Source organism: Eptesicus fuscus, chromosome 7, assembly GCF_027574615.1.
Source record: "Eptesicus fuscus isolate TK198812 chromosome 7, DD_ASM_mEF_20220401, whole genome shotgun sequence".
NCBI classification, from domain to species: Eukaryota; Metazoa; Chordata; class Mammalia; order Chiroptera; family Vespertilionidae; genus Eptesicus; species Eptesicus fuscus.
The window spans coordinates 60,724,809-60,752,758 of NC_072479.1; the positions used below are offsets into that span (position 1 = coordinate 60,724,809).

At 48.2% G+C, this 27,950-nt stretch overlaps 2 protein-coding genes and 1 long non-coding RNA gene across 4 annotated transcripts; 1 reads left to right on the forward strand and 2 right to left on the reverse strand.

Annotated features, from left to right (window-relative positions):
• The first annotated feature begins 539 nt into the window (after positions 1-539).
• On the forward strand, positions 540-4,339 carry LOC103285503 (olfactory receptor 10AD1). Its single transcript, XM_054718610.1, is given in 6 exon segments — positions 540-634; positions 2,792-2,906; positions 2,908-3,170; positions 3,768-3,936; positions 3,939-4,100; positions 4,103-4,339. Coding segments are annotated over 6 exon segments (1,041 nt in total).
• A 1,260-nt stretch (positions 4,340-5,599) lies between these two features.
• Positions 5,600-27,790, reverse strand: LOC114231220 (uncharacterized). 2 transcript variants are annotated; one of them, XR_008556617.1, is made up of 4 exons: positions 27,660-27,790; positions 26,654-26,719; positions 6,281-6,394; positions 5,600-5,725 (listed from the first exon to the last, which is right to left on the reverse strand). It is a non-coding gene; the product is annotated as an uncharacterized LOC114231220 (long non-coding RNA). The 2 variants fall into 2 exon arrangements; XR_008556616.1 differs by lacking the exon at positions 6,281-6,394.
• On the reverse strand, positions 23,099-25,337 carry CCDC184 (coiled-coil domain containing 184). The gene has a single exon (XM_008140609.3). The coding sequence runs from the start codon at positions 24,928-24,930 to the stop codon at positions 24,343-24,345; it is 588 nt and encodes a 195-aa protein (XP_008138831.2). The 5' UTR covers positions 24,931-25,337; the 3' UTR covers positions 23,099-24,342.
• Positions 27,791-27,950: the final 160 nt, after the last annotated feature.

Consider the following 27,950-nt stretch of genomic DNA (forward strand, 5'->3'; position numbering starts at 1 on the left):
AGAGGAAGGAAGAGGGAGAGAGAGGTAGAAACATCAATGATGAGAGAGAATCATTGACTGGCTGCCCTCTGCGTGCCCCCTACTGGGGATCAACCTCGAAACTGAAGCATGTGCCCTGACAGGGAATTGAACCATCACCTCCTGGTTCATGGGCCGATGCTCAACCATTGAGCCACACTAGCTAGGCACACACTTTTTTTTATTTCTAATGTGTACATTAGAAATTTCTTCCCCAACCTATTATTTATTTACTTATTAAATTTAAGTATTTTAATGCCTATAGTGTGGTGAATATAGTCTGCACTGTTTGGCTCTTTGAAATTTATTTAAGTTTTCTTTATGTCAATACTCTAATCTATCAACACTATTTTGCAAATGTTCCATGACCCTTCAAAAGGGTACATTCCCTCCATGGAGGTAATAGAGTTTGAAATATATCTGCCCACAACACTGCTGACTCATGTGGGAGTTTACTGAAATGGGTACTTTCTTGTTAATGTTATCCATCCTATCCTATATAATAAAGAGCTAATACGCAAATGGTCATCACGCCCTCGTGCCCTTGCGCCGGGGCCGGGGGACCTGAGTCCTGGCCGGGGGACCTGAGGTCGCGTCCCCCGCCCGGCACTGGACCGTGGGACCTGAGGCTGCAGCCCCCGCCCAGCAGGGCTTGATGGGGCACCTGAGGCTATGTCCCCTGCCCCGGCGCCAGGGCCAGGGGACCTGAGGCCAGGCTGGGGGACCTGAGGCCACACCCCCCACCCTGTGGGGCTTGACAGGGGACCTGAGGCTGCGCCCTCCGCCCGACGGGGCTTGACGGGGGTGGGGCCAGCCAGGTCTGGGTCTCGTACGATTTTGAGGCCTGTGTGAGTGGGCGGGGACTTGACTCTGGGTCCCGCAGCATGCCCTAGACTCTGACAGGAGGGAGATTTTCATATATATTTTACTAATTTTCTTTCATCTCTGATACTTCTGTTACAGAGAAAGGGCAAATAGCAATATTAAAATATTTCCTCTAATGAATTCCCTTTTAATGTGCACAAATTTCTTGCACCAGGCCACTAGTACTAGTATAATAAAAGGCTAATATGCAAAAAGACTGTATGGTGGAACAACTGGTCGCTATGATGTGTGCTGACCACCAGGAGGCGCATGCGTAACATGGAGGGTGTCGGCAGCAGGTGGCAGAGCGCAGAACATGGCGGGCATTGGCTGGAGCGGGATGGTGGAGCAGGTGAGCGGGGGTGCCAGACCAAGGTAGGGCACCGGTCGCTGTCATCAGGGCGAGCCTCTGGTGGTCACTGAAAATTCTTTGCTCTTGCGCGCCATGGTCCTGCCCGGCGCTTGCACCAGAGTCACTGCTCGCACCCGCTGCTGGTGCCCAGTGCTAGTCCCAATCACTCAGCGCCATCAGCAGGTACGAGCGGTGGCTGACAGCCCTGATTGCCCCTAAGGTTTTCTCCACCTCCCCTTGCTCCTGAGGGACGATCTTGCACCGGCTGCTGACACCAGCCCCAATTGCTCCACGCCCATCAGCGGGTGCAAGCGGCAGCAGTGGGAGAGGGGCTGCCAGCAGACAGAGGACCAGGGGCCATGGCAGGAGGGGCCAGGCAGGGTTGCAGAGGATGGGCCGAGACCCACCCCTGTACCCACCGCAGCCTCACGGCCCACAGTTCCTTTCAAAGTGCATGATTTTGTGCACTGGGCCCCTAGTATAGTATAAGAATTCTCTATATTATTACTTATCCCCCTCACCTAATACCTTGGGATATAGTATAATCCCCATGAGATCATGGAAGAAGTTCTTATGAATGACTTTATATTCCTGGCCCCTAGCACAATACATGGATCATAGTAGGTACTCAGTTATTAAATGAATAAACTATTTGGGGCTGTAAAGTGGGGTGGAATGCAATTGTTCTCAGTTCTCCATTCAAATAAGAAATGAATTTTTATCCTTTTCATTTTCTCACTGTTGGACTTGTAGCAGATTCCCTAACCTGGAATCAGCTGTAATTGCTGCATTTCTTCCTAAAGATACACTTCTCCCCAACATTTAATTTCCTGTGGCAGATTCTGCTCAGGCCTTGTGTTGGTCTTAAACATAGAAAAATAATTACTAAAAATATATGAACTAAAATATTGACATGGTTTCTCTCTGGGTGATTCTTTATACTTATTTATTTTTGCTTTTGCTTTTTTGGTATTTTCCAGATGTTCTATAATGAGCAGGTATTACTTTCATAGTTAAGAGAACAAAGAAAACCTCTAATTACAAATATCTGTAATTTTTTTTCTCTGATATTTCCACTCTCTGGTTTAAATTCTACTCATTGAGATTACATAGTAAAAGTAAATTCTCTCTTCTAGATAGAAAACCTATTAACATTTAAAGGGACCTCTAGGATTCTCCCTGAGACTTCCCTTTAAAGTTTCCTTCAAAATTTATCACATGGTTCCTAGATTCTTTACTATCTTATTTGTCTCTGTACATAATCCCTTTCATGGATAATCATTTAAAGTAGAGCTCCCAGACTGGATACAATATTTCATATATAGCCTGATCAAAAGTACAATAGAACCTCCCTTAGTTCATAATATTGTTCCATTACCGCAGACTATTAATAGCCTGACATTTTCAGTGCCCATAACACTGCTGACTCATGTGGGAATTTACTGAAATTCCTGTCCTTTTCATTCCTTTGCCCCCAATCTGTTTTTTATACAAGTAGGTAGCACTTATACACAGCTATCTCACCTGTAATTTTCCTGTCCTCTCTCCTTCAAACAGGCCCGATGGTGGAACTAAGGAACGAAGCACAGTGACAGAGTTTATCCTAGTGGGCTTTGAGCAGAGCTCCCTTTCCATTCAGGCATTGCTCATTGCCCTCTTTCTAGTCCTCTACAAGCCTGGCTATGGCCATGAATGGCCTCATCATCTTCATGGCCTGGACAGACCCCAGATTTAGCCCCATGTATACTAGTATCTTCCTTGGCCACCTATCCTTCCTAGGTATCTGCTTCATCACCATCACCATCACACAGATGCTGGTCCATCTGGTGGTCAAGACTCATACTCTCTCCTTTGCCGCCTACTTGAGCCAAATGTATCTGGTTTTTGGTGTGGGTATAGCTGAGTGCATCCTCTTGGCTGTTATGACCTACTAGAGGCCCGGTGCACAAAATTTGTGCACAAGGGGATGGTGTCCCTCAGCCCAGCCTGCACCCTCTCCAATCTGGGATCCCTCAAGGGATTTCCGACTGCCCGTTTAGGCCCGATACCAGTAGGATCGGGCCTAAACGGGCAGTCGGACACCCCTCTCACAATCCAGGACTGCTGGCTCCCAACTGCTCGCCTGCCTGCCTTCCTGATTGCCCCTAATCACTTCTGCCTGCCAGCCTGATCACCCCCTAACCACTCCCCTGCCAGTCTGATTGATGCCTAACTGCTCCCCTGCCAGCCTGTTTGCCCCTAACTGCCCTCCCCTGCAGGCTTGGTCACCCCTAACTGCCCTCCCCTGCAGGCCTGATCACCCCCAGCTTCCCTCCTCTGCCAGCCTGATCACCCCTAACTGCCCTCCCCTGCAGGCTTGATCGCCCCCAACTGCCCTCCCTTGCAGGCCTGGTCCCTCCCAACTGCCCTCCCCTGCTGGCCATCTTGTGGCAGCCATCTTGTGTCCACATGGGGGCAGCCATCTTTGACCACATGGGGGCAGCCATCTTGTGTGTTGGAGTGATGGTCAATTTGCATATTGCTCTTTTATTAGATAGGATGATTGTTATGTTGCTATCTGCTATGCACTTAGTTATGCCCAGATCATGAGCTAGCAGGTCTGTGTGAAACTGGTGAGTATTGCCTGGTTCTTTGGGCTGATCAATGGCATACTGCTTGATTATATGACATTTCATGGCCCATTTTGTAGAGACAACCACATAATAAACATTTTCTTGTGGAGATCCCCCTGTTTAATCTGAAAATGATCTTTGCCTATGCCATCATGGTGCTGTTCAGCCCGATGGCGCTCACTGTCATCTCCTATGCCCGCATCCTGACCTCCATCCTTGGCAGAGCCTCCTCCGTAGGTCAGGGGAAGACCTTTGTTTTACTTGCACCTCCCATTTAACTGTGGTCATCTTTTTCTACATCTTGGCCATGTTCTCTTACATGAAACCCCACCGCACACATAGCCCTGACAAAGACAAGTTTTTCTCCCTCCTCTACACCATCATCACCCCCATGTGCAACCCCATCATGTACAATTTTCGAAACAAGGAAATGAAGGGGGCCATGGTGAGGGCCTTTGGGAGGACCAGCCTGGCCCAGGCAGAGTCTGTCTAGCTGGAAGACCCCTGGAGGGGAAACGCCCTCCGTTAGCCCTGACAGTAGGGTAATTAACTCTCCAATGCTGAAAGGCTCCAGGAAAGAACATTCATAGCTTCCTTTCTACTAGCATCAGACCTGGAAGAACCTATTGATGTCTAATGTTCATCTGTCTGATTTCACTTCAAGCATTGTTTTCTCTTGGACTTTCCTTGGGAGAATTTGAGTATTTCCTGAGGTTGTTTTTCTTCTTCTAAGTTCTCCACTAGGATTTGATAAATACATAAGTGCACTTAATTCCATTTCACTGTGTTTGTATAGTACTTTGACATGCTATTCCCAGCCTGCATTTTGCATATACATTTAGGAGTAGACTTTTTTTTTCTCTTTCAATTTATCACTTCAGTCTGCTTTCTGCTTTTCTTTCTCACATCCAATCTCATATCCTGAATATTCTCTCATCTACCCTACTCCTATATGAGAAAAATAGGGGAAGAACTAAGAAAAAGAGAATTAGGAAACAGAGTTGACATTAAGAAAGGTCAGTTAGAGAAAAGAAGAAAAAGAAAAACTAAGGATCACCAGCCTGAAGTCTATCTTCTTGCCCTCCACTAGCCCTTGAGAGAGAATTTGTGGTGGCATTAAATTGCCAACACTGCATTCAACTTATTTATTGTTGTTGGGGAAGGGCAAGTGTGAGAGGCCACTGTGTCTAAATCCTTTAGTTTCTTTAAGTAACATGACTGCTTGATATTTCCCTTTAGATCCAAGTAGTAAGTGCCTCTAACAAGCTTCTCAGACTACCAGTTTCCCTGTTATTTATACCCCAAATTAACTCCCCTCTCCCTACTGCCTTCCTTTTTCTCAATCATCTTTCATGTCATTCCAACTCAGTCCTATCCCACCTTACCTCCTCATCTTAAATGGATCCATTTCATTCCCTGTACTTTAAGGAATATCTCTCTACATGACCTCCAGCATTGAAGAAGCCTATCTATTTGCAACCCTGACCTCTCTGGTTTCCTCTAGCTTCTCTCCTTAACCAAACCTAGCATCCCTTCAGGGAGTATTATATTCTCAGCTGTTCTCTCTTTCTTTGAAAACGGCATCTTTCTCATACTCTTTTCAAAACAGTTAGGAAAGAAAAGGGACTAGTCCTGTTCTGTATTTTCTGGTACCACTTCCATAAGATGAATGCACCTCATTTAGGATGCCCTCAAATAGATGTACTACCCTATCCACATCCTATCACATCCTACTCTCTGCATTGACTTAATGCAGTACCTTCACTCCACAAAGCTTTATTTTTTGAGTACAAACTGGTGAATCTCTAGATATCAAAGGACATGTGAGGAACAGAGCTGGCATTAAGTTGATTTCTTAGGTGGAAGAAATGAGACATCACTGTAATTGAGAAGAAACAATAAGCGCAGAACCTAAAGATTTCCATTATCAAAGAAAAATTACACTAGGCAAGGTTAAACAGGCAAGAAAGACTTAAGACTATTGCAATAGGAGATTGAACTCAACTCTGCTGGGGGGGACTTTTAGAGCTGTGTGTGTGTGTGTGTGTGTGTGTGTGTGTGTGTGTGTGATGGAGGGGGGTTCTTAGGCCACCTGTGTGTGATGATTGATCTTACCCAAAGGAAAAGTAAGTTCACAGGAGGTTGTTTCAAAATTTGGAGCAAGGTGCCCACTGAAGTTAGGCTCTTACCTTCCCACAGAGACTAGGAAATGGGGGTGCTATCTTCCTTGAGGATTACATTTCAAAGGAATGGTCCCCAGTCCTTGAGAAAGACATTCCCTGGGTCTCAAAACTGGTAAGAGGCTTTTAAGGAGACTTGTATACATTTCAAAGGATCATAGAAGGAATTTGCAATGACTGTGCAAGTAAATGCTCTAAGGAAAGGGAGGTCAGGGGCCCAGAGTCAAGAAGAAACCTGTCTGAAGTTTAGTCACATGGAAAGGAGGATGTTAAGATCTTGGTCACCATGGAGAACAAAAGAGGTGCTTAGTCTTCCCCCTTGGATCTCAGCTTCTTCTTCAAGTTTGAAAATTCCTGTCTCAACGAGCCTTTAAAAGAAAAAGGCGAAGAAGAAAAAAAAAAATAGAGTATAGGAAAAGGAGAAGAAGGGATGCTTTTTAAAAAGTTTTATGAGAAATAATTTCATAGCATACATTTGCCAGGCTTTGTTTTATGTTGGCATCATAAACAAGACACAGTTCTAACTTTTAAGCCCCAAGTCTAATAGAGTAGACAAAAACAACCGCAATACAAAGGGCAAATGTTATGAGGCCTACACCAAGTACATTGGGGGGGGGGGGGGGGGGGGGGGGGAAGGATAATGACAGCATCTTACATTTATTAAACACTTATATTCTAACAGCTTTACATTTAATCATAACAAAGCCCTCGAAGTACTGACATTATCTTCATTTTGAGGTGCAAAACGGAGGCTCCTGGAGGCATTTCAAAGGGCACAGCTGCAATTCTAACTGGGGCACCCGTTCCAAAGCTAGTAGCACTCCTAAGGAGGTCATCGAATAACTGCCCCGAAAAATGGGGCCGGCTTTGTACCAATAAGGTGATTAGAACTAAGCCTTAAAGAATAAGCAGTAAGGTAGAAAATTGGGGAACAGGGGTTAGAAAGCCGGGGACCAGAACTGCCTGATTCGTCCTTAAAATGTTGCATTCGAGGTGGATGGTGGAGGAGGAGAGGGGGTGAATGGGGACGGGAATGCTGGAAAACCAGGCTTTGTGACCTACAACTTCTCAAGGGCGAGCACCTTCTGGTTCAAGGTCCTGGACTCCCGCCAGACAGGAACAGACGCCTGCGGGGGGGGGGGGGAGGGCCGGCGGGGGGGGGGGGGGTTGACTCTCGCGCAGGGGAAGCCGCTGCCCTGGTCGCGTCTCCCTTGTCCCAGCAGCTGCTCCGGTTCCGGGGCACGGGAGGTACACAAAGAGCCCACAGGGATGGAAGAACCCATGTCATGAAAAACTAGAAGCTACCCTGACATGCGCGGCCCTGCGCAGCCCCTTTCCATTTCCACGATCCGGGCTGCCCACACTACCCAAGAGGCGGGGGCCCTGACCCAGTTACCACCCGGAGCGGGACGGGCGCCGGCTGCGCCAGGAACCTGCGGCCAATCAGCCGCGCGCGGCCTCTCGGATCACCGCCGTGGCAACCAATGAGAGCCTTCTCCAGGGCCGCCCCGCCCCGGCGGACGGCGCTAACCCGACCGCCTCGGGGAAACCTGCTATTTTGGGAGACTGGGCGCTCACCCTCCCCCGTAGCAGAGCGGACGCCGGGCTTGGGGTCCCCACCCGGCGGAGTGGAATTGCTGAAATGCCCGGCCCCTTTGGCGGGGGATGGGAGGGGATGGGGCGGAGCCAGGCTGGAGGCAAGCCTGAGCAGAGATCTTGCCAATCACATCGCGTCACCATAGCTCCCAGCCTTGTCCACGGATCCCTAGCCCGGTTCTTTCCAGGTGGTAGCCCCACTTTTAGCGAATCATGTCATTGTTGGGTTCCTCTTCCCTCTTTTGGATAACGGAATGTCCCTTGGGCTTCCCTGCCGCCCCCTTCCGGTTATCCACGCCACAAAGCCTTCCTGGGCCCCTTCCCCTTGCTGGTTTCTCTGAGTTCCCTTCAGAACCTGTGGGTTCCCCTGCCGCTGCACTCTCGTTACTTCTCTGCCTTCCCCACTAGTTGGATTCACCTTTTAGGCCTTAGCACAGTGGCCATACGAGGCGCTGTAGCGCTGCTTCTTCAACGAAATCTTAAAACCAAATAAAAGCAAAATTGTTCCCATAGAAGTGGAGAGGGAGTGTCCAGAGCCCTGAGCCCTCAAGGAAGCCCTTGAGGCACCTATTATTAGTGACTTCAGGAGAAATACTCAGTTTAAATATATAGAAATATAGTTTACCCAGGTCATGAAAATTAAACATGTAGTGCCTCTAGGGGCACTCTTAAAATCTCATCTTTTTGGACTTCCAAGGTTATTTTTATTTTCTAGTCTAAAGACCTAGATATCTGTTTGCCTCGTCAGGTTAATTCCTCACCCCCTTCATCTAGCTCTGGGCTTGAGAAGCTGACCTGCATGGACCGTGTTAACAGATTCCCTTATCTCTGGCCTTCTATTGGGTTCCATCAATGAGTAGCATTGGCCAAAGATCAAAAGGCAGGAGTAGTGTGAGGTTGGGGTGTTTAATCCTCTGTTTCTTTCCCTGTGGGGGTTGTGGCAAGCTCACTTGAGTCCTTTTAGCTAAGCTCTCAGCTCCTGTCAGCTGGCCCTCTTTGCCTAATTCTCTTAAGTATTTCTAAGTTCTGGAACCACCATCTCCCATTACCTGTATTTGGAGGGTCTGAGACCAGACTCTAGGGCAGTGATGGCGAACCTATGACACGCGTGTCAGCACTGACACACGTAGCCATTTCTGATGACACGCGGCCGCATGCCGAGGATGAAACATTTGCTGCTCCTGAGGATGAAACATTTGCGACTAGAGTCTTGGAGTTAGTTTTTTCCTCAAAGTGACACACTACCCGAGTTATGCTCAGTTTTTTGGCGAAGTTTGACACACCAAGCTCAAAAGGTTGCCCATCACTGCTCTAGGGTTACCACAGCCCAGGCCAAAATTATGGGAAGTGAACCCAACCCAGGATAGTTCTCTCTTTCTAAGTTCTGGAACCACCATCTCCCAAGACCTTTTCAGGCTTAGTTCCTCTAATATGAGATTCGGGGTACTGTATCCCCAGTGTGATTTTCCTACCCCCTGCCCACACCTTTGTAAAGGATCCTTTGTTAAACTCGCCTCAAACTATCCTAATTTGAGCATGCCATCTGTTTCCTGGGAATATCCTTATACAAGAACATTCTCTGTTACTAAGGTAATGGAAACAGTTACCTCAAATGGAATCGTTTGGAAGGCTTCATGATGTAGGAGAAAGAGCACGGGCTTTCAAGTTAGACAAAACTGTGTCTCGTGTCATTCATTCATTTGGCAAAAGTTCCACAATCCAATTAGCTGTGGTAGACATTTTAGAGAATGTTATGGAAACACAGACCATTCTCCAAGAAACCTCTTCTCCTACAACAGGGGTGAACCCTGGCAACCAAGTTAGTACCATGAGATGCCACCCTCCACCAACACCACAATCAGTGCAGGTAAGCTGGATCAATTAAGTCCTCTTTCCTGGGAATCTGGAATTGGTATGCAGTGGGGGTAGTCATTCCTGGGCTGGAACAGGCAGGCACTCAAGCTATGGAGCAGTTATCTTTTTCCATGTATGTGAAAAAGCAAATAAAGTTGGCAGGCAGGAAGAATAGGTTGAAGTCAGAGGGCAGAGGGAAGCAGAGATAAAAGACTGTATCTCCAAAGAGCCTGAGATAATGGCTGCCCTGGTTTCGGTCAGCCTGGGTGGCCCAGCTGCATGCTTTTGGGTTTTGTGAGATAAACTTACATCCTTATAATACACTTTTTTTCCTCCATGGGTTTTTATTTCTTGCAACCAAACAAGTCTTAACTAAGATAATATCTACCTCAATGTGGTTTTGAGGATTAAATTAGATAAAGTGTTTCAAACATCTAAATCAGCCCTCCAAAATGGTACTTTCTCCCTTCCAATTGTAAACAGCACCTCATGTGCCCTGAGCATTGTACTTACCTGTCCTTTGTACTTCTTATTGGGAATAACAAACCCATTTCGCTGTCAGTATTTTTGCAAATTTTCCTCATTCCAGTTTTTCCTCTTCTAAGTGCTATTCTATTGAGGTTCTATTTGTGTTTGTGTTGCTATGTTCTATTTTGAACTTTTTGTTCCTTGGATTGAGTTAATCATCCTCTTCAGTTCATGACACACCATCATTGGTCCCTGCAAGGAAAGGCCCTCTTGTTTTATGTCTTCATTTCTTTTTTTTATCTTTATACCCTTTATCTTCACTCCCATTACCACTGCCACCCCCACAATAGGCCATTTTCCTATGTGCTTAATGTGTTATTTCTGTTTAAACATGTTCTCAGAAAATTGTTGTTTTGTAGGCATCTATTTTTAAATGCATTCCAACTACTAAGCTATGTCTCATTCTTAGTTTTTTTCACTAATTACTGTTTTTCATCTCCGTCCCTACTGCCAGATGCTGACATTTAAATCTGTTACTTCACATTGATATCTGGTATTCCATGATGTACACTCATCACATGGTACCCACCCACTCCTCCAGTGATGAACACACACATTGCCTCCATCTCCATGGCACTACAAATAACCCTGCAAGAACATCCTTGTATTGGCCCCTTCTGGATTTGTAAATAATTTGTTTTATATTACATAGGAAAGGCATTGGTTGGCTCTAGTGCATGAATCTTTTTAATGTGCCCAAATAATGCCAGATTGCTTTCCAGAAGTGGTGGAACCAGTCTTCAACAGTACAAGATTCTGAAAACATTTGTAATTACCTAGATTTCTAATTTTGTTGTAAATTGCTATCTCATTGTTGTTTTAATTTGCATTTGATTACTAATGGTTTTGATTAAATTTCCATTGCATATTAGCTTTTTCCTATTCTATATGTTTCCTGATGATTTATTTTGCACTTTTTTTTTTCGATTGGGTTGGTGTATTTTTCCTGTTCAATTGCAGGAGTTTCATGTATATTCTAGGATATTACATACTTGTCAGCTTTAGACAAAGCAAATATTTTCTTCATTCTACCATCTGCCTATTAGCATTGTCTCTGGTTCCTTTAACAGAATATAAATCTTTGTTTTGTAATCAAATTCCTCAGTTTTGCCTTTTGGTTTGTGCTTTTGAAAGTGTTGAAATATGTCTACTACACTCTTAGATATACCTATATCTGCCTGGCATCTCTAAATCTGAGTTCATTGGAGAGATCCCTGTAGTCATTCCATCTGCTCCTCCTTACTGGGTGCCAAAGGAATTGCACTAACTGAATTTCATTCTTAAGAGAATCCCATCTTCCTTGAGCCTTCCCCCCATAGAGTTTCAGGCTATGAAAATCATCTTTTAACTCTTTGAAGTCAGTCTTCTAATATCTGTCACCTTATCCCCTTGACTATCAGGAAGAACCAAAATGGCATAGTTACTTTCTCTCAAGATTTTCCTCACTCCCATATTACTAATCAATTCCATCTTGTGGGTCAGAATTAGATCCAGAATTGCAGCTCTGCTCTGCCATCCTTTTCCTTCTGAAGGATTATATTACACTAGAGGCCCAGTGCACAAATTCGTGCACCAGTGGGGTCCCTCGGGCTGGTCTGCAGGATCGGGCCAAAACCAGCTCTCCGACATCCCCCAAGGGGTCCCAGATATGAGAGGATGCAGGCCAGGCTGAGGGACCCCACCAGTGCATGATCAGGGCCAGGGAGGGCTGTGGGAGGCTGGCCAGCAGGGGAGGGCTCCAGGCGTGTCTGGATCTCACTAAGTCCTGATCAGCCAGACCCTAGCAGCAAGCTAACCTACCAGTCAGAGCGTCTGCCCCCCTGATGGTCAGTGCATGTCTGCCCCCTGGTGGTCAGTGCATGTCACAGAGAGTGGTTGAGCAGCCTTAGCATATCATTAGCATATTATGCTTTGATTGGTTGAATGGACGACCGAACACTTAGCATATTAGGCTTTCATTATATAGGATTAAATCAACTTTCCCTTCACTCCTAGAACTTGGCTTTGTACTAATTTCATTTATTTGTTCCTGGGATCTATAATCCAGTTTATGTTTTGTAGACTCTAACACATTTTTATAATGATATAACTTCTTTCCTTCTCTTTTATCTTCACCTAAATAATTCCTTTCTTGTTTCCACTCTCAAGGATATATAACCCCATATAAGACTTTTTGTGATATAATGTGCTACTCTGACTTTCCTTCCATTATTTTCTTTTGTTTTTATTTTATTCCTCCTACTTACTTCCTTTTGTCGCTTTCCTTCCTTTACTCCCTGCCCTTTTCCCTTTTCTTTTTGAATTTTGGACATGCTGAGTGCAAGGCTGACTTTTTATAGATCACAGCAAAGAAGCTGCTTCTGTCTCAGAAGAAAGTTCCCCACAAACATATGGCGTGTGCCACACAATTCTCAATTCTTTTCCAGTTGTACATAAGAACCCAGGTCTGTTTCTTTGGAACAATGTATGGCACCTTTTTTCATTGCATGTTTCAGGCATGACTCCCATCCTTCCAAGTTTCTTTATTTCTGTGAGTTTTTATTTTCTCATTATATAAAGTCTCAAGTTCTATTTGTTTATTTCTGTAGTCTGTGCATTGGTATAGAGGCGATAAGTACTTTTTCTCCCCAACCCCTTTCTACTTACTTTTTTCCAGAGAATTACAGGATACCACCTCTGCTACTGCTTTTCTTCTAATGTCATACTTGATGTCTTCTGTAGCATAAAATTTTGTGGTTTTTCAGCATTTTTTAAACTTTTGTCCTCTCCATTTCATCTTGTCATCCCCACCTCGTGGTCCCCAGTGCACACACACCATTCCCATTTTAAAATTAACTTGCTTTTAATTTAGTTAACAATGCTAACAGAAGACAGATTTTTGCCTTCAATATTCTGAAAAGCACTCTGTCCCAACTCAGGGCAGGTACCATGATTTATTGGAGTCTGCCCCAGTGCCTAACCTCTCTCATGAGACATAATAGGCAGGTGGTAAATATTTGCTGGCAGATTGACTCATTCATGGTTCCCTTCTAGGATATCTTTTATCACAGTGCTTTTAAGAATTGTTTGTCTGCTCTAAAAGAAGTTTTGCCTTTCCCTTTTTATTCCCAAAGCTGAATCCAAGCCACCCCAAGCTTTCCTTAGCATACTGTAATCACTTATAGCAGAGTAAGGGGCAGTACCATTTAATAGGAGGGGAACCCACTGATCTCTATAATTCAGACAACCAGAGTTGCTAATGCTGTCATTAACTATGCAACCTTGGGTATGTCACCCCATCTATTTCTTTAAATATATGAAATGAAGTATTCACTGTAAATCTTCTTAGAAGAAGGCTATATTTTAATTTTATATATATATACCACTTTTAAATAATCTGGTGTAAATAAGGTAAATTTCCCCCACCCAGGGAATTAAATGTGAGAGAAACTATTTTTCTCAGAGTAAGAGAAAGAATTTGTTCATTTTCTTGGAGTAGGCAGGAGGAAGAGAGTCTAGGAAGGATAGGGTGAAGGAGCCTGTGAAAGGCATAAAGTCTTCAATGGGAACTTTCCTTGTGATCACTCCCCTCTCTATTTTTAAAATTCAAGTCTACAGCAAAAATTTAAAAATGCCCAGTAGGGTTATATTCCTTATTGAAACCAGAGAAGGGGCTGTTTCATGTGTCCTAGAGATGATAAGGAGTCAGCTGAGGCAGTTTGCATGGACTCGGGTGTACATACAGAGGGAAACAAAAGCAAAACAAAACATGGGACATTGTAGAAATTGTATGAAATGCTGTGGAATTCCCAGATTTTGGAAATTGAATTTGGGCCAAATTAATCAGATCTCTGAGACATGGGAAGTCTCTTCAGACATCTGAGTTATATATAAAATGGCTATGTCAGCATCACTAAGGTTTCTTTCAGCAATGGCATTTTTGAAGATTCTAAGAGGTTTATTCTTAGCTCTAAAGTCCTGTAATTTTTCATTGATATATTTATGACTCAATTAAATACCTATTTTCTGCTTATGAGAAAGGTCCCTTGCTGCTCATTTAATTGATTCCAGACATCCCCACCATCCACATTTTAACCTCTCTGAAATGGGATGTGTCTTATAAATAATAATCAATTCAGCTCACAATTCTTGTTGGCCAAGCAGCAGTTATGACAGAGTTGTCATTGCCTGCACATGCCTGGGCCTAGTTGTTATTCTATGTGGCATGATGGAAAATTATAATCTCTTGATGTTTCATTTAATTAACCATTTAAAGATCATTTGAAGGAATATCTGACTTGCTTCTTGTCTGAACATCTTCCTTGAACACTTTCTGGCAAGATTTTTAAAAATCCCAGCTTTAAAACTCGCAAAATAGGTGTTGTGGCCTGGAAGAAATTCTCAAAGACAACAGTGGAGCTCTTTCTAAGAAATGCTGCTTTATTAACACTACTAGAGGCCCGGTGGGGTCCCTCGGCCTGGCCGGCATGGATCAGGCCAAAACCGGCTCTCTGACATCCCCCGAGGAGTCCTGGATTGCGAGAGGGTGCAGGCCAGGCTGAGGGACCCCACTGGTGCATGATCGGCCTGGGAGGGACCGCGGAAGGGTTCCAGGGTGTGTCCGGCCTGTCTCACCCAGTCCCAACCGGCTGGACCCCAGCAGCAAGTTAACCTACCGGTCAGGTCAGAGTGTCTGTCCCCCAGTGGTCAGTGCACATCATAGTGACTGGTCGAAAAGTCAAACGATTGGACACTTAGCATATTAGGCTTTTATTACATAGCTTAATGACCCAGAAAATATGAACGCATGGAGAAGTACAGATATCAACAACTCTGAATCAATAAGTAATTCAGAAGTGTTGAGCTCAATATGAGGAAATTATAAGAATACCGTAATGACTTTCAGTTAAATTTATGTGCATTGTAGTGATATAAAAAATAAATCTTAGTGAACTCTTAAATAGGAGTGAAATTTTAAAATATAAGTAATAAGAAAGCATAGTAATAGCTTAATTGGCAGTATTTTTTCTTAATTTATTTTCTAAAATAGTGATGTGCCACACAATCAATGGTGCCTTGAAGTCAATAAAATAAGGTCAGTGCTTCAGAGACTATAAAAATGAGAAAAGCAGTTCCATCTCTCAAGATATTAATAATCTGGAAGGGGGAATAATAAGCACATAAAGAATAATAGAGATACAGACTCGGCAAGATGGCGGCGGAGGTGAAAGGCTGATCTGTTGCCTCGCATGGCAGTTTCGGAAATACAACTAAAAGATGGACTGGTGAGGGAGGCGACGGCTGCTCGCGTCTCCCCAGACTGGGCGGCTGCTCCTCTCAGTCAGCACCGCAGCCGGGGCCATGGGCTCGTGGGCGCCGCGGCAGCTGCTGTGGCGGCGGCCGCGGACTCGGCGCAGCGGCTCTCGGTGAAGGAAGAGACCATCTTTCTGCAGGAGGGGCTCATCCGCGCCACCGACCTGGCCGAGCTGCGCACTGAGATCCTCGGGGCCCCGGAGGCCGCCAACACTGATTTGGAGGATTCTTAGGAGTTCTCATCTTACATTCAAGTCCTCTAGCCATTTTGACAGAGGAGAACCAAGAAGGCGGCAAAGTTAAACAAATGAACGGCGAACTGCGCCGCGCACAGCAATTTCAGGGGCACGACTGGAGGACAGAGCGTCTGCCACCCAGAACTACAGGAGAGATGGCTGAATGGTAGATTTACAGCTAAGAGGGAAGAGGAAACCAGCGAAATCAGAGGGGATGAGGTGCGGAGGCGCGTGGGTCGGGCTGGTGGCAAGGGAAGGTACGCGCGGCTTTTGTTCCAACCCTAGGGGAGATTAGCTCCCCATCACCCTGAAACCCAGCTTCTGGGGACGCGCAGGAGACCCAGACGCCTGCGGGGAGAGGCGGGACTCTTGTGGAGGTGCGCCCAGCAATCAGTGTTTGCTGCGCTGGAGTGCGGAACGAGGGGGCTTAGAAACGTGGAAGGCAGAAGGAGCAGACTCGCAGCCATTGCGGTTCGCCACGCCATGGCCTGTTGGCGCCCTGAGACCCCGCCCTGCCCTGAGACCCACCCCGCCCTGGGACCCGCCCCGCACGTTTTGAAGACCCGCCCCGCAAGTCTTGCAGGCGCACCTGCGCTCCAAGCAACGGCTTGTGCATGTGGGTGGCCTGCCCTCTGGCAGCTTGACCAGATGAACTGCGGTTCTAGTCGGACTGCTCCAGGGCCACTCAGACAGGAGGAGGAAACTACAGTTTTTGCTGTAATCCCTGCTGAGTGCTTCAGGCAGTAGCTGACCTACACTCCATTGGAGACCCAGAAACGAGGGCATCTAGTGGTCTGTGTGAGATGACACCAGATTTCAACCACGCGCATAAGGGACACATTCAAAAGGCAGATTCAGTGAGCGCCAAAGCCTTTTGGCACCAAGACCCGGCCCATAAACGTGTCTCCTGCACAGCAACTCTTCCTTTATAGACAAAGAGGGCCCTCACGGCCAATTGGCCTGGAGGACAATTCCTCCCAGTGACACCAACAACAATCAAGACTTAACTATACAAAGGAGAACCAAGATGGAGGCATAGGGCAGAAGCCTGATCGTTGCCTACCACAACAACTTTGAGACTACGACGGGAGAGCAGAGCAGACACCATCCAGAACCACCAGAGGGCTGGCTGAGCGGATGCTCTACAACTAGAATAAAAGAAGGGTATGCGGGATGATGCTGATGCCGGTGACCCAAAGACCACACTTTAAGAACTACGGCTCAGGCGACACAATGGCGGCCTGGACCGTGCTCGGCGCAGTTCCCCCGGTGGTCTCCGGCTGAGGGGATGGCTCCACTGGCTGCCGAGCACGGTCAGACGAGCCCCTGGGAGACATGGGGTGGGAGACTCCGCGCTTGCTGACCTCCGAGTCCTTCAAGAATCTCAATGCCCCGGAAGCGGCCAGGTGCGCACGCTCAGCGACCGGCCACCGCTGCAGACCCAAGGGCTGACGCAGCGACACCGGACCAGCCCGCCACCGTGCACCGGGCACACCGGAGCTTCGCCGAGCCCGCCGCCCAACGAGTTCTGCGGCAGCCATCCTGGAGCTCTGGGAAAATGGCCGAAGGAATTGCTGAGAGGGAATTGACCAACAGGAATTGGGATCAAGAAGACGAAACCCTGCTGGGACCCGGGTGCGGGCGAGGTTGCGCGCCTCTGGGCTCGGGTGTGGTCACACGCCTCTGGGTCTAGGTGAGGCCTCTCGTCCCTGGGTCTGGGTGAGGCCACGTGCCCCTGGGTCCAAGTGAAGTCGGATTCCGGGTCCGGGTGAGGCCATGTGCCCCTGGACCCGGATGACGCTGGGTCCCGTACCTGGGTGAGGCCACGCGCCCCTGGGTCTGAGAGAGTCCACGCGCCCCTGGGTCCGGGTGAGGCCATGTGTCCCTGGATCCGGGTGAGGCCTCGCACACCTAGGCCTGGGTGAGGCCACGTGCCCCTGGGTCTGGGAGAGGCCACGCGCCCCCGGGTCCGGGTGAGGCCATGTGTCCCTGGATCCGGGTGAGGCCACGCGCCCCCGGGTCCGGGTGAGGCCATGTGTCCCTGGATCCGGGTGAGGCTGGGTCCCGGGTCCAGGTGAGGCCACGTGCCCCTGGGTCTGGGAGAGGCCACGCGCCCCCGGGTCCGGGTGAGGCCATGAGTCCCTGGATCCGGGTGAGGCTGGCTCCCGGGTCCGGGTGAGGCCTCGCACACCTAGGTCCGGGTGAGGCCACGCGCCCCTGGGTCTGGGAGAGGCCACGCGCACCTAGGTCCTGGTGAGGCCACGCGCCACTGGGTCTGGGAGAGGCCACGCGCCCCTGGGTCCGGGTGAGGCCACACGCCCCTGGGTCCAGGTGAGGCCTTGCGCCCCTGGACCCAGGTGAGGCTGGGTCCCTGGGCCCGGGTGAGGCCACGTGCCCCTGGGTCCGGGTGAGACCACGCGCCACTGGACCCAGATGAGGCTGGGTCCCTGGGCCCGGGTGAGGCCATGTGCCCCTGGGTCCGGGTGAGGCCTTGTGCCCCTGGGTACGGGTGAAGCCGGATCCTGGGTCCGGGTGAGGCCGTGTGCCCCTGGATCCATCCGGGTGAGGCTGGGTCCTGGGCCCGGGTGAGGCCGCGCGCCCCTTGGGTCTGGGTGAGGCCACGTGCCCCTTAGTCCAGGTGAGGCCGTGCCCCTGGGTCCAGCCGAGACCAAACCAGAGGGAGTCGGACCTCCGTTACCACCATTTGTCCACCATCCAGAGCAGAGGGGTCAGTGCTGACATGTACACATAAGGAACTGGTGGACATTGAAATTGGGTCTCAAAAGAACTGTTGGTCCAGAAAGAAACTCACTACAGACTGATTCATTTGCCTGTCAGCATAACTATTATTGCTTGTCTCACATTCAGTTCTTATAAGTATATCTCTAGTGACATATGATCTCGCTCATCTAGGGGAAATGATGAACAACATAGACTGAGGAACAAGAACAGAACCAGAAACAAGGAGGCATCGATCGGACTATCGGGCCTCAGAGGGAGGATAGGGGAGGTTGGGAGGAGGGGGGAGAGATCAACCAAAGGACTTGTGTGCATGCATATGAGCCTATCCAACGGTTAAGTTCAACTGGGGGTTGGGGCATCCGTGGGGCGGGGTGTGGGATGGGAATGGGGGGATGAGGACAAATATGTGACACCTTAATCAATAAAGAAATTAAAAAAAAAAAGAATAATAGAAGTAAAGAAATATAGTAATTGTCCCCAAAAGAGGTACAAACAAAACGATTTGGGCATTTAAAGGAGGAAGAGATCACATTAGAAAAGGCTCCATGAAGGAAATGGCAGTTGAGAGGGCCTCGAAGAACCGAAGAACGGTTAGGATTCCAACAGGCAGAGATGGAATGGAGTAGGAAGAATAAAGAGAATGAGCAAAAAATCAGATCAGAAAAATGGGCATTCCTGGGAAATGATGAATAGCATATTTGGACTATAGAGTTTGTTAACGTCTTTGGCTTTATAGACTTAAGAATTTGATGAAAGCTTTGAACCCTATTCCTAGAAAGAAAAGCACAAATTCATAATAAAAAGCTTTGCATGCTATTTCTGGGAATTTCCTACTTCCAGGTAGCATAAAAGGGGGGAGAGGGAAAAGCAGCCTTGTCGGACACCCCCATGAGAAGCTGGTGCAGGTGACCATGGCCGCAGAAGTCCCTTTTCTGGATGAGAGATTTATTTCTGATGGCACTTGGGAAGACTAAGAGAAATAAAGTCAAGGGCTAGGGGGAACTCATCCAGCCCACTCATCCAGAGATTAAGAGAGCTGGGATATCCTTGGGAATCATTTACAGCTGACTGGATGATATGGGCCTCCGATTGATGAGACAGTGGCTAGAAAATGCACCTGGGAAATTAAATGTATGGCCCAAAGGTATGCCAGGCCTTACTAGGATTTCCCCCAACCACTGGATTTTATATTTAATTCAGGATATAAGGGGGACATTTCTGAGGATGAATTCTCAGAGCTGTGTGTGTTTAGGAAGAATAATCTTTAGGATTATAGGTGTGTAAGAGGCTGGAGGAGACCAGTTAGTTTATTACAGTTGGTTGTCATATTGTTCAAATACATTTTATTTATTTAATTTCCTCTTCTGTCCCCACCACCCACTACTTGGCAGAGAGCCAGGCCTTTAGTAAGCATTTGGTAGTGCTCACTGAATTGAAAGGCATAAATTCACTTGGAGGGTCCCCTTGTAATGCTTCTGTTCCTCACCAGGTGGCACCATTACAGCATTATTTACAGAGCAGGCATCCCTCTATGAGCACAGCGCTTCCAAGCAGAAAGGCTGTGCTTCTCAGAGGGAATTCACCTCTGGAAACATTCTAGAAGGGAGAGGGAGGGTGGAGAGGATGAAGGAGGGGAGGGGCATGGTAGCTGGGATAAAAGAGTCAAAAATATTCTTTTTGTCCTATATTATTGTTTTACTGTAGCTGGGTATCTTGGCTGAATTTCTATTCCTAGGCATGTAGATCGGGAAAGATGATTAGGAAAACCTGCCTTTTCAAAGATGCAAGCAGTTTTCTGTCATGCAAGGAATATAGACTTAAATATATGTAGGAAAGAACTGTTCCTTATTTCTGAGAAAATTTCTGGGTAAGCCATTTCATTATACATATCAAGCAGAGACCATACTCTGCGGTGATACTGAGGCCACACCTAAAATTGCAGATTTAGCCTTGCCAGTGTGCCTCAGTGGTTGAGTATCAACCCATGAACCAGAAGGTCATGGTTCAATTCTGGGTGAGGGCACATACCCATGTTGCTGGGCTCGATCCCCCAGTAGGGAGTGTGCAGGAGGCAGCCATCGGTTGATGATTTCTCTCCCATCATTGATGTTTCTATCTCTTTCTACCTCACCTTTCCTCGCTGAAATCAATTTAAAAACTATTAAAAATATATTGTTTAAAAAATCTGCAGATTTATGTAGGAGGGTAGTTTGCAAGTCTTCGAGAAATAACTATTTCTCTAGAGCAGATTTTAGTTGTACCAGGCTAAAGTTATAGCATATTTCTACATAGTTGTGTTTGCATTTTGAAACTGAGCTAACCCTGAGAGACTTCCCATAGACCATTGAGAGACAGGAGTGCCAGAAATTGAAAGAACTGTGATGAATCACACTCCGTGTTGTGTTGGGCCCAGACATGAACTGCCGCACAAAGCTATGGAGGGGACCATTTCCTCACTTCTATATATCAGCAGTGCTCTAGCAGAGTGAAAGTATTAGGAGATCCTTAGCACATTCTAATGGGTGCCAATATAACTTGAATTTGTTGAGTAGGCTGTGAGTAATCAGAGTCATGTGACCATTTCAATTCAGTGGAAATACTCTGGAGACCACAGGAGGCAAGGGCGTATTGCCAGTTCAATACAGAACCAGTTCAGACAGAATAATTTCTTCTTTGGTATTTTTTTTTTGTGTGTGAAAAAAGTCTCATTACTCTTTAGCTCAGTGATTCTTAGTTTTTTAACTTAATTCTTACCTTTAAGAATTAAGTTTAAATAGTAGATCTCTCTCTAGAGAGTTTTCATACTTACATGACTTTTGCATTCAATTTCAAGGGGCTGTGACCCCCTGAAGTTCAAGAGTGACCCCATCCATGAGTCCCAGGTTAGGAATTGCACCTGAAACTCACTAATTAGGACCATGCAAAGGAGAAATGCTAGAGGTGAGTGGGGAATAGGGAGGAAGAAGGAGATGGGAGACCAACCTGTGCTGGATCCCTATTAGATGCTGGTGCAGGTGACCGAAGAAAGCTGAAGACCTGCTTTTCCTGGGGAGATTTTTATCTATCTGGACTTGGAAGGAATAGATGGAGCACTTCTAAGAGGCCCTGAGCTAAGGAACTGATAACCCATTTATGACAGTGGGCATAGAAAGGGGAACCAAAATGGAGTCAAGGATTACAGGGCTCAACCTGAACTTTGTACAGAGATTGGTTCTATGCTGGCTTGAGATTCATGTTAGATTCTGAAGAATCTGAGTTACAGGGAACACGAAAAGCACAAAAACGGAGCTGTGGCAGGGAGTGTCTGGGAGCATCAACATCTTCCTCTCGAGGGGAGGGTCTAAAAGGCCATCTTCTTGGTGTTGTTACTGTATTGTCATTCACTGGACTCTGAGAAGGGTCACTAACCCAAACCTGAGCTGCAATTTCTTGTTCCAACTGAGAAGGTAAAATGTAACTAACAGTATTTCCTTTCCAGGACTCTCAGACTTCCGAAGAGCAATTAGCAGCATGGTTTCAATCTAGGGTTCTTGAAGTCTTGGTTTTGCCAAGTACTAGCTGTGTGACCTTGAGCAAGTCTTGCAGTTTGTTTCTGGAACTGTTAAGTGAAAATAATAATAGTGCCTACTTCATATGGTGGTTGGGAGATAAAACTGGGCAGTGTCTGGCACACAGTAGAGGCTTAATAAATGATAGCTATCATTGTTGTTAATGGTGATAAATACTGGAACGATAATAGGATCCTATTTCCAGGGATACTTTAGCTGCCAGCTTTAAAGGCTCCAGCCCACATTCCCCAAACACTGTACAACTCAGGGCTTCTTCTGGTCATCCTATGTGTACAGAGCTAGCCCTGAAGATCTTTTCGGCCCATAACTGTGTGACATTTGTGACAAAAAGGTCCATGTCAGAATCTTACTATCCCCTTTACTTGACTATCCTGAAGGACAAGAGTTCTTTAGATAAGAAAAGATTATATAAACAGAGAGCTTCTAGAACCTTCCCTAGGTAGTTTTGTTTTCCCAGAAGAGTCAATCACCACAACCTCCTCCCCATTCCAAGAGAACTACATATAAGAAAACTAACATTTGCACAGACTTCCCAGGAGCCTTAGACATTTTTCTCCCCCAAAACTTTTTGTCCCCATTTTACACATGCAGAAACTAAGTCTCAGGCAATCATTCAGTGTTGGAACTGATATTCAAGCCCAGATCTGTGACTCCAGTGCTCTTTCAGCAGCAACCAGCAGCAAGAACACACACACACACACACACACACACACCCCACCCCAGCTCATTCTTCTAAATTTTGTTTGGGAAATCCTCATTGCCCAGGGAGCTGACTAGAGCTGATGTCAGTCTGTGCTCCCTGGGGTAAGGCATTCCCCACTAGAGGCCTGAGGCAGTTATTGCAGTTTCCTTTGTGATGTGTCACTCTGCTCACAGAGATGCCCAGCAATCCCTCCCAAACAATACCCCCACCCTAACCCTCCCATGAAACAGGTATCATGCCATTCGAGGACTCAGGCAGGGGCTAGGCGCTTCACTGAAAAGAGGTCTCTTGCACATCTGGAGTTCTGGCTACTAAAAATCCTTGTTGGTTTGGGAGTCTTAACACGTACCCTAGCCTTTCCCAATGCAGTTGGAGGTCAACGTCCAGGATGGAAGGGAAAGCAGGCAGAGTGGGCAATACCTGCCCTGACGAGGGCAGGTATGGTCAATTCCTTGGAATTAGAAGCAAGGAGAGAGGAGGGAAGGCATGGTCCCTGCAGTTCCCACTAAGCCCAACCCTGACACCCGCCTAGTACCAGTCAGCAAGGAGGGGGGACGATGCCTCTTTATTAAGGTTAACACCAAGAAAAGCACTGAGAAGGGGTACACAGAGGAGGAGGAAGGGCACACAAAGTCACCACTTGAGGAGATGGGAGGGAGGCACATCAGTTAAGAAACTCAGGACAGCCACATGCTCCATGCCCTGGTTGTGGGGGGAAAGAGGGGAGGAGAGGGGAAAGCGCCACGACAGCCTGGGGCTCAGAGAAGGGTCTGAAGCCCCCTAACACCAGAGCCACAAGCCCTGCCCCTCAGGGCTCACATACTACTACTACACAAGTGGACACACATAACACACACAAGACATTATGGAGGCAAGACCGAGAGGCAGAGGGCAGGGACATATTGACAGGAAAAAGGAACTGAAGTTAAGCGGGTGTAGCCAGGAGAGAGACAGTTTTTGGCTGTGGCCCCCAAAAGTCCCTCAAATGTCCCCTAAATCTGGGCTGTTGCTGAGCACCCCCAAGTCTCTGCCTGTGAACTGGCTCTTTGTTCTCTAAGTCCCAGCGAGTGGAAAAAAGCAATTCCAGATGTAGTCAGCGACAAAGCAGGATCCGCGCTGCATGCAAAATCCTAGAGAGGTTGAGCTATTTTGTCTTCATGCACATTCATAGCCAGCTCCTCCCGGCCCAGGGGCCCTGGGAACCCCATTCTCCTAGATTTCTAGGGCTGCAGTTCCCTCCTCAAGCTTCCTTTACCAATCAGCAGCCGCAAAGATCTGTGAGGGGAGAGGCTTCTGCAGAGCGCTGAATATCTTGGATTTCAGCAGAAGGGGAAAATTTCTGTTGCCAGAACAGAATACCCCAATTCTTTAATTTCTAGGTAAATCGTTAGAGACTATTTGCCATAGTCCTGGATAAGTCCTTTTTTTTTTCAGAATAGAAAAAGCAGAGTTTTATTTACACAATTCGGGGGTTCTCCTGTTGGCTGGGGTGGGGGGCGGAAGGACAGGGTAGGGGATGGATGGGAGTCCAGAGATGAGCGCATCCTCTCCCGGAACCTCACCTTTCTGCAGTTTGCTACGTCTCTTGCTTGGTTAGGCAGAAAGAATTACCGATGCTCCCAAAGTCCTTCACCCTATAAATCCTTCCTCAAGGAGTCTCTCTCTCTCTCTCTCTGCCTGATCCACAGAGCAGCGGTCGGAGTGAAGCGTGCTGCACCGCGCTTGTTCAGTCCACTCGCGTCATGCACTCGGGAACCCAGAGCCAGCTCGGGAAAGCAGTGCCCCTCGGAGTCCCCTCACAGGGAGGGCTCGCCCTCCAGCTGCAGCAGGGTGATGTCGGGGAGGTCGAGGGACTCCACAAGTGGCCCGTCCCCCGCGAGGAGACCAGCCCCGGGGCTCTCGGAGCGCTCAAAGGGACTAGTGGGTGTGGAGGAGCGGGGCATTTCCTTTTCTTCGTCGTCGTCCTCCTCCTCGTCCTCGGGGTCGCGATCCAGCAAACCGCTGTCCTCGATCCCAGGCGAAGGGGTCTCGGGCTCTTGGGGGGCGCCCGGGAAGCTCCCGTGGCCGCCGACCACGCCCAGGCCGCCCTGGCGGGGCGCAGTGGTCATGATCTGGCACATGGAGACGATGGCCCGCTGGTTGGCGCACACGTCGTCCGAGAGCACCTGGATGTGCGAGGCCTGCTCGTCCAGGGCCCCCCGCATGGCCCGCACGTCCTCAAACAGGGCCTGCAGCTGGGCCTTCAGGTGCTCCATGAGTTCCTTCATGCCGCCGTTGTACTCGCCCGAGATCACGTCCCCCACGGCCGGCACGGCGGACACCTCCAGAGGCGCCGGCAGGTCGCCGCCGTCCTTGGTCATGATCTCCAGCAGACCGTCCTCCATTGGGTGGCAGAAGCGGTGGTGGCCGCTCTGGGGCAGGTCCAGCCCGGCCTCCCGAACGGGGCGGAGGGAGGGGAGAGGTCCCCGGAGGGCCGGGGAGGAGCCGAGGGGAGAGGAGGCTTCCGAGAGGGGCGGGGAGCCGGCGTGAGGAGGTGAATCCGGGCGGCAGGATCCGGGAGGCCCGGCAGAGCCCGCGGGACGGGGACGGGGACGGGGACCGGGCGGCGTCCGTCCCGCTCACCCCGGGGCGAAGGCGCCTGCCCCGCCTCGCCTCTAGGACTGCGCCCGTGTCCGCGCGCCCTCCGGGCGCCACGCGCAGCAAGTGCTCGCGGAGTCCCCGGGTCACAGAAGCGTCTGCGGAGGGGCCGGGGCGAGGCCGGGACCCGCGGCGGGTCGGGTTCGGGACTCCCCTCGGCTATTCACCGCGAGTGTGGCTGGAGCGGCAGGGGCGGGTCTCCCAGCCGCGGATGCTCCCGTTTCCAAGGCGACGCATGGCACGTCGATGACGTGTGTCTCCAAGGCCAGCAGGAAGCGGAGGAGAAAGGGGAGCGCGGCCGGGAAGCTGCAGTGGGCTCTGGTGTCGGAGCTAGCGGGTGGGGCGGGAGCGGGGAGGACGCTGCAGCGGCCTCAGCCGAGGCTGGGGAGAGCGAGTGGCTGCAGCATTTATGAGGGAAGCGTGAGAGCACTTCACTGCATAGACCCCGGGTCCGGGAGAGGCAGTCCCTCCCCGCGTTGGGGTGCTAGATTCTGAGCGCGACTGCCTCGGTAGGATTTTAACTTGCTCGAAATCCTTTCTCAGAGGATGGCGCTAGAGCCCAGTCTTGCTTCTCTGTCCTTCAGCGGTTGGCAGGGAAGCAGAGAGGGGAGGAAAGGGGACACGAATAATTCCAGATGAGAGCTGGGGCGCGGGGGCGCGCTGGAGCCGGCCCCGCCCAGCCGTGGAGTTGCAGAAGCGGGGAGGGCCCCCTGGAGGGTTCCGCCTCTCGGGTTTCTGCGGTAAATCAGCCCTGTCACTGTAGATAGCGCAGGAACAGAGAAAGGATGGGATTCCCTCCCGTATGAGACCTAAACACTCCTACCCAGGGTACTGGGGATTTTTCCTGGATGGTGAGACAAAGTACGTCAGTTCTGAGAATGAAAGCTCAGTTAATTTTGTCTCTTCCGAGCCCTCTATCGCCATCACGGAATCCCCAGCACCTAAAATAGTGCCTGGCACGAAGTACGTGAACGCTGAATACATTCGCTGAATGAATAACAAGAACCACGATGTCCCCTTCCTTCACCCATAACCCTCCAGCCCACACATCGTGGATTTAGGAGACCTGAATTCAATTTTGTTCCTGCCACTTAATTCAGAGACCTTGAATAAACTATTTTCCTGGTTTGTTAGGGGATTGGACTGGATAATTTTGAATATTATCTCTAACTCTGAATAACTGCATCAGCTAGCAGGTGAAAAGGAGACAGTGTGTAGAAGGGATGGATGTGTGTGTTGGGCAGGAGGTAGGGGTGGGGGAGGGGAGACTGTGTGTGAAGATAATTCTCCCTGGACAGACCGGGTACCCAGGTAAAGACATATAGTGAGTGTCTCATCCTTTGTGACAACTCCTTTTCCTATTGAGGGGTGGAGCGGGAGGGATGAGGGGGGAAGAAAATCTGAATTTAACATATTTACAGATGACTTTAGATTGAAAAGCAAACAGCACCTGGGCAGCAGCATACTTACCAATTAGTTGATTAGAGAAGCCAAGTGATCAGAAACCAAAAATGAAGTTCATAAGACGAAATAAATCTGAGGAGGAGAAACAAATTGTATCACGCCCAGGTGGGGAAGAGCTAGGTGTGAGTATTTTGTATACCAGTGGTTCAAGGACAGCAAGTGTGTTACCCTGGGTTTCCCTGGTTGCATATTCTAGTGATGAAGAGCAGACCGTCCTCTTCATCATGATTGCTGGATTTATAGTGCAAAAAGCTCTTTGGTAAAGTCTTTTTTTGTAAATACTAGGCCGTATTGGCTTGCTTAGGGAAACCATAAGCCACACAGCTCTTTAGAGCCATGGAAGTTCCTCTGGGCCAGCAAGGGCTGGCCCAGAGGAGCTTCCATGGCTCTAAAGAGCTGTGTGGCCTATGCCTACGTTACTGATATTAAAATAGAAATAAGTGGGGAAATATCCTAAATAGCAGAATGTTTCATATAAGGCGTTTCTGATATAATAAAGTATTATGCCGCTACTAGAAATTTGATTTCACTAAACAAATATATCAACAAAACCCCCTAAAATATTGTATTTTCTCAAACAAATGATCCAGCCCTATTTGCTTGCTCATTCCTCCTTACTCCATTCCACAAACTTGTGCTCTTACCTTGGTTATCACTCCTACCTCTACCAGTTGCCCCAGAGATTATTCCTAAAGCTCTGGAGAAGACAAAAATGCTTTTTCTTGGTTTCCCTAAGCAAGCCAATATGGCCTGGTATTTACAAAAAAGACTTTACCAAAGAGCTATAGGAAAACTAGAAACAGAGACAAGATACACGCCTGCACGCGTGTGTGCGCGCGCACACACACACACACACACACACGCTAACCAGTTGAGCTTACATAGCATAAGTTTCTGATCATATTTACAGCAAGCATATTCTCAGGACTTACAGCGTCAACCCTGTTGTTCATTCTTCCCTGGAGAGCTCTGCTATAAGTAGAAAAGACTGGTATGACTTGTAGGTTTTTACCTGTCTGTTACTTCACATCTCTTGACCAGCACTTGACATGGATAATTTCATCTGGCCAGCTTCCTCACCCTTCAGGTGAGTCCCTGCCTTCGATCTACTAGGAGTGACCCTGTCCCCAGTATAGGGCCTACCATCTTAGCCTTAACCTTACATTAACCATAGCTAGATTATGCCATCATACAAGGCCCTTTGCCACTATTGTTGAGGGCACCATGTCAAGGCTTTCAGGATAAGATTACATCATGTTGTCCAGAGGGACTAGCATGAAGCCCACTGGGCGTATAAAGGGTA